Source organism: Pleuronectes platessa, chromosome 12, assembly GCF_947347685.1.
Source record: "Pleuronectes platessa chromosome 12, fPlePla1.1, whole genome shotgun sequence".
NCBI lineage: Eukaryota > Metazoa > Chordata > Actinopteri > Pleuronectiformes > Pleuronectidae > Pleuronectes > Pleuronectes platessa.
In genome coordinates, this window is record NC_070637.1 from 12,135,526 (window position 1) to 12,146,873 (window position 11,348).

Genomic DNA, 11,348 nt, shown 5'->3' on the forward strand with positions numbered 1-11,348 from the left:
GTTTGCACTTTTTTATTTATGTTAATTTATTTTACTTTTAAATGTGACCAGAAATGGCTAGTTTTTTTAGATTCATTTAGATTTTACTAATTGATAATATTTATTTTTATTTTATTTATTATTTTTTGTAAACTGTATTATGTAATATTAATAAGTATTGTTAATAAATGTCTTAAAATAACAATTGTCATAATTTCAAAATTCCTGTCAACTTTTAACATTTTTTTGTCGGCCGCCGGTCGGCTTCTCTAGCGGCCCTACCACCAGGCTTAGCAAGTTTTCTGGGGGAAACCCTGAGCGTGGACTTCTTCTATATACCTCATGAGGTAGGGTGTTAGAGTATTTCTATAATAAAGATCATAAGGTGATAGTCAAGACTGATGCTGCGTTCACAGCGCCCCCTGCAGCTCAGCCTCGGATCCCACAGTGAACATGGCTGCCGCGGTCAGGATGAGGACGTGGAGCGGTGCGACCGGAGGAGTTTTTCCCGGATGGGGAGTCCTGCTCCTGGGTTTACTCAGCTCCATACACGCGGCTGTCGCATCTCCAGAGCGCGGACTGTGGAGGAACACCCTTGTAAATGTGAGTAGAAGCAAACCTGCTGGATATCCACAGCACCGGGCTGCTAGCGTTAGCCACGTTAGCCTTGTTATGCTAGCTCCATGTCAGCTGTGAGAGTGGGACCCAGTCGTGGTATCTGTCCCGTGTTAACACCACCGTTATAAACAAACGTTCACTCCACTTTATATCCTTCATAGATTTTGACAAGGTGCTCTAAACAGAAATGGTGGAGCATGTTGCTGATGAGCTCTAGCTAACTAGCTACCACAGCTTATGTTAAACAGCAGTTCAAAGGTTTATTGTTTTCCTATTTAGCCGAAGTAGCAAGATAAACTACAGTGTATGTCCGTGTCTAATCCTGGTTCCACCCCTCAAGCATTACCTGAGTCCACATCCTTGTTTGAACTGGGGGATCTGGTTTACTTAAAGGGTTTGCGTATTTCCTTTTTAACAACCCTGCAACGCGTCATGGGTTTAACGTGTTAAACACAGCCTGAAATATGATCTACAGTGGACTTATTCACTCCTGTATATCAGATCTATTCCTCTTGATTATCAGCATTAAGACCCAGACTTGATCCGAGAAGAGGTAGAAAGCCTCGATCAATAATTTAAACAGTGTGAAGTCTCAGTTTCCCCTTTACTGTCGTCTGTGTCCTGGAGTATTATGTGTGCTGAGAGGCACACACACAACCAAGGGCAGCATTATAGTTTCCACTTCGTCAGATCCACACAGAGAGGTCCCAGTCTGAACTCTGGACGCGCACTAACAGTTCATTCATCTAACTGTATCCTGTTTGATAAGGAAACCAGTCCTCCGGCTCACAAACCTTGTTTATTCTACAGACCTCAAGACCGCTGCTGATAAGAAAATCCATGTATAAAGACACTGATATTGAATTGAAAGGTAAGACATTGAAAGTGTGCACACAACCCACCACAATAATTCTATTCCCTTGTGTCTATCGTCACTTGTGTCCTCTGCCATCTTTTTTAGTTCTGTTGTTTGGCTGTCCAGAGGAGGTGACCTTCACCATTCACTGGTTTTTAAAATACTACCCCTGTCACAATGAATTCAGCAACATTGATGTAAGTACAGGAACTTAATAGCACACAAATTACCAGTCAGTGTATCAGCCTAGACTCTATTGTTTGTGAATGTTGAACCGGGACTGCCACTGTCTGCAGGAAATGTATGAGAGAACGCCTCTGAGTCGTGGAGAGGGCCTGGACCCAAATCCCCTCGGAGAAGGGGAGTTCATCGAACACAAGTACAGTCCTGTGACGTGTAATGGTGCACTACGCTCTTTCCCCATGCTCAAAGTAAGTTTGTTTATTTAGTCACATCCGTGTTGTCACACACATCTGTTATTTATGATCTATCTCTGCATTATATAACCTAATAACACCCTATGCTTTTCAGAAAGCCAAAGCAGACCCACGTCCAGTTACTCCGCCCGTTGAGGGCAAAGTGACAGTGAGAAAATAACTTATCTCTTTGAATTCATGAAGTGATAAACTGAAAACATGTTTTATTTAATGTGTTTTTTCCTTAATAGTTTCCACATACTTTGGATTGAACTATTTTGATAAAAGGGATTTACATTGAATTAATTTTGTTTGTAACACGGCAGGATGAAAATGAAATAAAATTAATTACTGAGGAGTATGAGAGCAACAGCGCCACAAAGAATGCCAGTGTAAACATCAAAGACGACGTCATTGCCACCACGTGGAAGGATGGGCCGTACCTGCTGGTTGTTAAGATTGTGCCCAGTAAACAGGACGCTAACTGGAATTTAACAGGTGAGATTTGACTAAAGACGTAATGACATCATGAGCATTTACCTTATTTATTGTTTTGACAACAATCTTGAGAGATCATTACCGGACAGCGTTAAAATCGTGTGTTCACAGTTGGCATTAAAATATATCCTGAATGTGTCTCCTGTGATCACATGTGATCAGCTCTTACACTCCCTTCTCTATATGCAAATAGCCACATGTGTCGTTTGCTAAGACCAAATGGTGTTCTCCTCACCCAGGCTGAGCTAACAGATGTGTAGGATTTGTTTGTGTGTGTGTGTGACGGTACAAGTGCGACGGAGCGAAGAGCGAGTGGAGTCAGGAGGGACTGAATGAATCGATGAGCTGAGCAGATCTACTATGAAGACATTTTTTTTCCCATTTAGTGGTTCGAGTTGATATTGTGTTCTTTCCCACAAAACAAATTATGCATTAAAATATATTTGTTTCATTGTGAAACTGTATTAAGTCAGAAGAAGGCTGACTAGGTGCGTCATATTTGTCTCAGTATGCATTTGTGTTTATACAGAGAAAGAATGTGGTCCAGACCAACCCAGTGGTAGGATCTCAGGCGGCACTCAGTGCGTAGCTAGTTGCGTTCACTTGTGATCTGATGACTCAGGTAGCAAGTTAATACCAGATCTGAATGAGATCTAAACGTTTGCAACAGTGGTGCATTCATGTGCCGAATTGATTTCCATTAATCAGAAGCTGGCTTGTAAATGTAGAGCTGTTTTGCAGTCGACTCTGAAGCGTCAGATTAATGGACTCGTCCCAACCAGCAAACTTTTTGTTGGGAAACACTGTCACACTTCATTTGTTTACTGTCTGGGTTTTGTTTTTCCAGTGAACGTGGTGATGAAAGGCAGCCATGGCTACATCTCTATCACAGAGTGGCCTCTCATGATTGTAAGTAGATGATTTATGCCATAAACACTACTTACTCATTTATAAAATACATGTACAATGTTATTATATGTCCATAATTCTTTCCTGGCTATAAAGGAGGATTCTGTTTTACTGTTATGGGTATGTACATGTTATAAATTAACTGGTTATTTACAGAACAATCTACAATTCAGAGTCAAAAAATGTGTCCACTGCTTTATAAGGACAGCTCACCTAAAATAAAGAGATACATACAGTTGTAGCTCTGGTCAGCCCAATGCATTTCACAATATAGGGAAGGATGTGGGTGACATTTCAAAAACGCAAGAGCAACATCTTTATTCAAAGATAAAGAGACGATTACTTGTAAAATTACAAACTGAATGTGTTCACCAACTATCAGTAAAGCATGGAGGGTGGATTATCATGTGCCGCTTTATGTGGGAAGAGACAGTAATACTGCCTTTTCAAATGTGTCTCTGAGTGTCACCATGTTCAAGTGTGCTACAGTTAACAGTGCCTCGTAAATCTCCCTGAAACTAGATGAAGAGTCGGCCCACTGGAGATGGTTTTGGACAAATTGTCAATTTTTTGAGGAATTTGGTTTGTAGCCAATGAAAACCAACTGCTCCCACATGTGTTTTTGGACTAACTCCTCCCTCCTTTCGCTCTCTGTGCTTGTAGTTCTACATGGTGATGTGCATCGTGTACATCCTTTATGCCCTGCTGTGGTTTGCCTGGGCAGCGTGCTACTGGATGGATCTGCTGAGGATCCAGTTCTGGATCGCAGGCGTCATATTCCTCGGGATGGTGGAGATGGCCGTCTTCTGCGCTGAATACGAAAACACCAATGCTGTCGGCTCTGCTTGTGAGCGTCACATATTATTTTTAAACCATTTTCATCTGAGATATCTGAATATTTGTTTGTAATATTTTTCATTTTTCTTTTTCTCTCTGTTACTGTGGTGCTTAGCTTCAGGCTTGTTGATCTTTGCCGAGCTGGTCTCTGCCCTGAAGAGGACTTTGGCTCGATTGCTCGTCATCATCGTCAGTCTTGGCTATGGAATTGTAAAGTATGTCAGCAATCACTGTGACACAGATACAGGATACAGTTTGTTTAATGAAAAAATCGGGTAAAAAACTATTTTTATTTTGCTAACTTTTTGTTTTAGGCCTCGGCTGGGGACAGTGATGCATAGAGTCGTAGGGCTCGGTGTCCTCTACTTTGCCTTTGCAAGCATTGAAGGTGTCCTGAGGATTACTGGGGTAAGTAGAGACTTATTTCATTGATATTAGTCTATGGAAATATTAGTTATTGTAACGAACTTCAACCAGAGGTTAAATTTGATCTGACCAAGAATCATAAAAACCTACAGATATATACATTTTGGTCTAAAGAAGAGGAATTGCAAACTGAAATTTGAGATCTTGTGTTAATTAGCAAATTAAAAGTAACTTTTCGAGAATCTTACATGATCTTGATCAAGTTTCTAATGATCAGTAAGATGACTTATTATTTCACCAGTTGTTGATTTAAATGATCCGTTCTAATGCTTTGTGGTTTGTCAGATTGTTGTTATAGTAAAACTTGCTTTTCAGTTTTTGTATTTTCTTTTTTTTAAATCAAGGGTACAGACAATGGCCCTTCTCTCATCACAGCTATTTTTCTAGCTGTGCTTGATTCCTGTGCCATCTGGTTCATATCCTTCCAGTGTGTACACCTCAGCACCACAGACAATACCAAACGAAACAGACATGTTTGTTAGTTGATTAAACTCATGTGACACTGAGCATTCTTGCATTTTTGGGTTGAATGATTTGGTGATTTTCCTCTTTGCACCTTTTTGGAATGATCCTATAGTTTTACTTCCTGTGCTGCTTCTTTTTTGTACCATCTATCCTCTCTGTGATGTTTTGTCACATCTGTCACATCTGTCCCTGTGTCCTCCGGTGGTGCTCTGCCCTCCCTTCCAGGCGAAAGACTCTGACTTGGCCCTGCTGGCCAACATTCCCCTGGCTCTGCTTGACTCCTCTCTATGTTGGTGGATATCCTTTTGTGCACCTACAACCTTTCCCTATGTGGTTCACCTCTGGTCCTCTCCTCCTTCACACAGGCCCGGATTAGACCAGGATAGTTTGACCAGCAGCTGTTCACATCTCTTAAGATATGGCCTTGCTTTAATAATCATACATCTTCTACTGAGTTTTGCAAGAAGTGATTTTTTTTTTTCTGGTTGGTGGTTTAACTCAAATTTCCTGCACTCGCTGTCTCTTTTTGTTCTTCACACAACCAGTGCTATTTTGCTTTGTTGATATTAATGGACAATCTAGGTCTGAACGGGCAAAATTAAGGATTTGCATGAACCAGCAACGCCCATTACACATGCTCCTGTTTAAAGGTGAAATTAATATGGATTCCACTAAGGTACGGATTATGCATTATGGGTTTATGTATTTCAAATTTAGAAACAGTGACTGGGAAATTGTTTCTGTTTTTTTTCTAGCTTAAAATAATGATACTATTAATCTGCATAATTAAGTACACTTAAGTACTGATGAAGGGCTAATTGATGTTGTTATCATGTGGTTCCATCTCATTGTAAAGATAAGACTGCCACAAAACTGAGTCAGAACCACATCCAATCAAAATCACACACATACGGTAAAATACATTCTGATACGTAGTTATAATAACTGAAGAGACCACTCTATCCTTTACTTCATTCATTTGTGAGTGAGTTAATGGACAAAAATTAAATATGTTTTAGCAGGCAGATGCAAAACATGGATGTTATCTACAATATCAATCACATGTAGAGGTTATAAGGTCCAATGGTTTCTGTGTAATGTTTCCCACATATTTACCTTGACTGCCACTAACATCTTTGTCAGCCTGGCACAAACCATCAAGACGCTGAAGCTGAGGAGAAACCCTGTCAAGTTGTCTCTCTACAGGCACTTTACAAACACGCTGATATTTGCTGTGATTGGTAAGTGGTACGACCATACAGTTTCAATCAGACTAGAGTGTTGTTAGTACTCTGTAATGATTTCTAGTTTTTTGTTTATAAAACCTGTAAAAACATTCAGTCTCTTCAAAACAACAGAAGATCTGTGTCTCAAACTTTGCTCTGGCTTTCCTCAGCTTCCATCATTTTCATGGCCTGGACAACAAAGAAATTCCGTCTTGCAGATTGTCAGTCTGTGAGTATGTTTTAATCATAATCATCATGAAAAATAAATAGGATTTAACATTTTAGTTTGATTGATATTTGTTTTTGTGTACAGGATTGGATCGAGCTGTGGGTGGAAGACGCTTTCTGGAGGTTCCTGTTCTCCATCATTCTGCTCGTCATTATGTTTTTATGGAGACCATCTGCAAACAACCAAAGGCAAGACATTAGATTTCAACAACATGAACTGAATGGGAGACATATTGTCTTTACTGGCACTTTATGATTAATCACTACATCCATCCTCCACAGGTATGCCTTCACACCTCTCATTGATGACTCAGACGATGAGGTCGAAGAGTTCATCACCTCCTCAAATCTTGGTACAGCAAACTCACAGACATCTTACATTTAACCTGAACACTGCAGACACTTGCTGTCTCTAATAGTCTTGCTATATTTATTTTTCTTTGTTGTTTCTTCAAAATTTACAGCAGATGGCATTAAGTTGAGATCAACTAAAAGTGATACAAATGGCACAGTGAAGCCTGCAGAAACAAACCCAGTAAGTAACCCAGTTGTGTTTGGTGTTGTGTATTGAATAATAGGAACACACAATAGGAGTTGTAATTGCAGTCCACATGTCAGCAGATGGCAGTGTTGACTTCTTTTATTTAAACCCTGTTTCTGCTTGTCTAGGAGGATGACTTGAAGTGGGTGGAGGACAACATTCCCAGCTCTCTTGCTGATGTGTAAGCATCATATCACATTGATTTGTATTCATCCAGTGAGATTTCTTTCCGACGTTTGATTCTAACACAGTGTCTCTTTGGTCCTTTTTTGTTCCTGCAGAGCTCTTCCAGTCCTGCTCGACTCAGACGAGGTATGAACTCTCTTTTAAATACTCAAAACAGGATGTAGACATAACACATAACCACAGTTGGTGGAGCTTGGTAACATTCAACAAACAGAGTGAGAAAGAAAGCATCATGATAGTGACTCATTTTACATTGCTGTATTAGTAGTGACTTTAGGACGCAGTGACCGGACCCACGGCGCCTTTTATAAATACCTTTCAACCCTTAGAGGCCACTGTGTCTGTTTTTCCTCCCGTTCCAAAATAAAGTGTGGAGTTAAAGAATTTGGGGATTTTTTTGTGCTCGTTACACTAGCTCTACACTGCAATCCAAGATGAATGTTTTTTTCTTCTTTTCCATTCGATCAGCTGGTGAGGATGACGAAGTTTTAGTTTAGGAAATGCTTTAGCCATATTCTTTCAGCATGACATCATGTGCATAACCATGAAATGCATTTAGGATGACTTTTACAAGAATCCTCTTTTTAAAATAAATTTGCATCAGTCCCCCGGTGGCAGCTTTTTCACCCAATTTTCATTAATTTACCGGATAAAATCTGAAATTAAGGAGCCGTAGATAAATTTGAGTGGTAAACTGCTCTGAGAGAAAGAAAACTTTGACAGACAACATTACTTGTGGTTCTCTATATTCTATTCACAAGGCATAACAATTGAAAATTCAAATTTGATTAAATAGAATGTACAGCTTATATTCTTTTATTTTTTTCAGGAAATCATGACCACAAAGTATGAGATGTCAAAGCTGGAGTGAGACAGAACATTGCTGGCCTTCGGCTGACATTGAGGGAGAACAGAAGCAGGTGTCGCTGACTCAGCACCAGGGTCTTCTCCAGGGTTTCCATTTGGGTGGTGGTGCAGTGCCATTTAGCTTTTTCAGGGGATCCTCCTGAATGTCTGCTACTTCACAAGGTGGTGCAGGTCGCAATTCAGGAGGAGCTCTGCTCATTTCCTCAACTTCTGAAGAACTGAACCAGAGGAAGAAGGGTCTTTTCACTGACCAACTGGTTCATCATTTCCCTAATAAGAACAGTTCAGAGGCTTTCTTTCCAAAGAGAATGTTTCATTTCGTATGACACGTTGTATTTATCTATGTTATTAAATTTATTTTATCAGCGAATTAAGGACCACATGCATGGACGTACTTTAACTTGAAAACATTAAGTGTCTTTTTTAGGGTATTCGCATATAATTGGTTGGTTGTAAAAAAAAAAACTAAAACAAATATAGGCCTATGATCAGGACAAATGATGAAACAGCCTTTTTCTGAGTAATTAACAACAAGAATGATTTATTGCTTAATTATTTTCCAAAAAATAATGAAACAGTTAATTTAGCAAAAGTAAACGATTTCAGTAACACTGTCATTTACATGTGACTGTCTGATTAATACTTTTTTTGTTTTGTTGCTACCATTTCAAATCTGAGACAAGAAAATTCAAAAACTTTAAACAGAACATTTGCTCTAATGCACTTTTGAAGATCAAATCAGTGCCTACATGTTGTTCTTGTCTAGGGCCCTTATCTGTTCAGGAATCTGAGAGTATTTAAAACTGTTGTTCATGTCTTGGATTTAATCTTCCCAGCATCCTCAGTATTGATGTGTGAATGATTGAGAGTAGCAAAAACCAGTGATTTCTACAGATGTAAGTCAAATGTTTTCCGTCTATTTGGTTTGCAGTCATGTTTTGAATCTACTGTAGGTGTGTGTGTGGCCTGGTGTCGTGTCTTCTAAAATAAGGAGCAAAATACTGTTTGTATGCTGGTAAATTTAATTATTTATTTGTTTTTCAAGTGTACTTATACGTTGTTAAAACTGTGCTTTCAACCAAGTGTGTTAACAATGTGTGCTTCCATGGTTTTTAATGACTTGGATCCTGAACATTCTCATGATGAATTAGGCAGATGGCAAACTACAGCTTGTTTCTCCTTTCCCTGCCATGTTTGCCGATGATATCATCGTGTTGGTTTCAGAGACACTTCAATGACTCTAATGTTCTTTCAGATAAGTCTTAACCTTTTTTATTTTGTATGGTTCTTTTTAAAAATGGCTGGTGCAGTGTTTTTGTCGAAATGGTTTTGGAGTTGGAACACTGTCGTCATCTTCTTCATGTTTGTTGTCTCGACTAAATGTGACAGCAGTTCCTCGGCCCGGGAAGTCCCATGTTATAACACACTAGTTAAAGTGATGTGGTTAGCACAAGCACAAGCTGATCATCCGAATGAGTTTATAGTGTCACTTCTTGAAGTTGGATACATGGAATGGTTGTGTTTATGATGGCAAGCTGTCCTCCTGTTATATAAAACTGCAGACACTTGCAGTGGACCTTTGATTATTTGTACAGATGGGTCGTGGCTCACTCCTGTTATTTCATAATTCCAGAGGTGGAGCGGTGTCTGGATAATATGACTTTTTTTAAATTATTATTTTTCTCGAGTGAATAGCTGGGCTTAAACTTTTCATACCAGCAGTTTTCTTGTCTCTTCCTTCTCAGGAAGTTTGTACACTCCGATTAAATATGAATTGAATACACATGAGTGTTTGTTTCCTGATCTTTGCTTTTCAGTAATAATTTGGCAATAAAAACACATCATATATTTTACTAAGGATTTAAAGTCTTTTTTTTTAAGCTGTCTTGCAAATACCAGATTTGAGAGGTTGGATCTGTTGAATGAAAAGGCTATTGTGAGGAAAATGATGATGAATGACGATGAAATGCAGGGACTGAAATATTAACAGGCAAGATTGAATGAAGCCCAGTTGCGGTATTTTTTTCTCTCAAGCCTTTAGCCCATGTTGGTAACTAAGAAGCTGAAACAACAGAACATATGAAAACAGGCCAACAAATTTGTCATGTCAACTTTACAAGTAATTTTATGGAGACCATTCTGGTTTGACTTTTAGAAATTGGCCTGCACAATGACGTGACTGTTCTCAGTAAAACACAAGACACATTTGGAAATCGGCCACAGTATTTGGTTTAAAAGACCAAACAGTAAACTTACACTGCAATGACACAGTTGTGAAAGTAGAATGCTGAATACCCACAAAGGATCCCATCAACCCATGTTAAAGAAAGTGATGAAAAAATTACTAGATCCGCTCCTTTGTCCAGATCAGTGACAAAATATATCAAGTTACTGTTGTGGAAAAAAGTGCCCAAGGACACTTCGGCATGCGGATGGATCAGACTGGGGATCGAACTGCCGACCTTCAGGTTGGAGTACGACCACTCTACCCCTCAACCACAGCCGCCCTATGGGAACGGGTGCTTCTTTGGTCCATATCCCATCCTCCCACCAAGTTAAGAAAACATATGTTTAGTAGTTTTTGCAGGATTCGGTTCACAATCAAACCGACACACGGGTGAAAATATAACCTCTGTGGTTGAGGTAATAAAACCATCACTAGTCTTTGAGGGGAAAACACTCAAACAGAGAGACGCTGTGTGGGCTCATAATGAGAGAGATCTGGTTCCTCTCAGCTTTACATTGAAGTAACCTGCAAAAACAAATGTATTAGTTTTTGATTCATTGATTTTACTGATGATCTCACCAATGTCACAAAACATTCCTTTTTTGTTTTTACATTTTCCCTGATTTCCTAAGACATAATTAATGGATCTATTAATGAAAAGGATCAGGCATGCTTTGGGGACTTATTTCTATAAGTGTGTATAATTTATTGCAGCCTGATTGAGTTTACTGCTGAGAGCCATCCTTGTTATGTATACTTCTGTCTGACCTGAAAGTAACACAATGGTCGTATGATATTGTCTCATTATCACTGTCATCATTGTATTGTAGAATACAGGCCACTTCAAAGAGAGACAAAAGCAAAGGGACGTTCAGTCTGCTTTCCTGTTCCTCTCACATATTTCTGGACCTCCTCCAAACATTTATCCCACATGAAAGTTGATCCACAGACGACCTCTCTCCTCTCCGGCGTAATAAAAGTGGAGCTGAATTCCTCCACTGTGCCTTTTCATTCTGTGCTAACCCACCCGCGACAACACACGTGCCTCTTTAACAGTTTGATGGCAATC

The 11,348-nt window shown here is 39.4% G+C and overlaps 1 protein-coding gene across 1 annotated transcript; it reads left to right on the forward strand.

The window, feature by feature from the left end:
• The first annotated feature begins 394 nt into the window (after nucleotides 1-394).
• tmem87b (transmembrane protein 87B) lies at nucleotides 395-9,905 on the forward strand. Its single transcript, XM_053436363.1, has 19 exons — nucleotides 395-582; nucleotides 1,408-1,468; nucleotides 1,559-1,650; nucleotides 1,750-1,884; nucleotides 1,985-2,038; nucleotides 2,196-2,367; nucleotides 3,215-3,276; nucleotides 3,940-4,123; nucleotides 4,229-4,328; nucleotides 4,428-4,521; nucleotides 5,230-5,301; nucleotides 6,137-6,245; nucleotides 6,401-6,459; nucleotides 6,544-6,647; nucleotides 6,741-6,811; nucleotides 6,923-6,993; nucleotides 7,128-7,180; nucleotides 7,281-7,311; nucleotides 8,015-9,905. Exons 1-19 carry the CDS (start codon nucleotides 433-435, stop codon nucleotides 8,054-8,056), a joined length of 1,716 nt encoding a protein of 571 aa, XP_053292338.1. The 5' UTR covers nucleotides 395-432; the 3' UTR covers nucleotides 8,057-9,905.
• The last annotated feature ends 1,443 nt before the right edge of the window (nucleotides 9,906-11,348 follow it).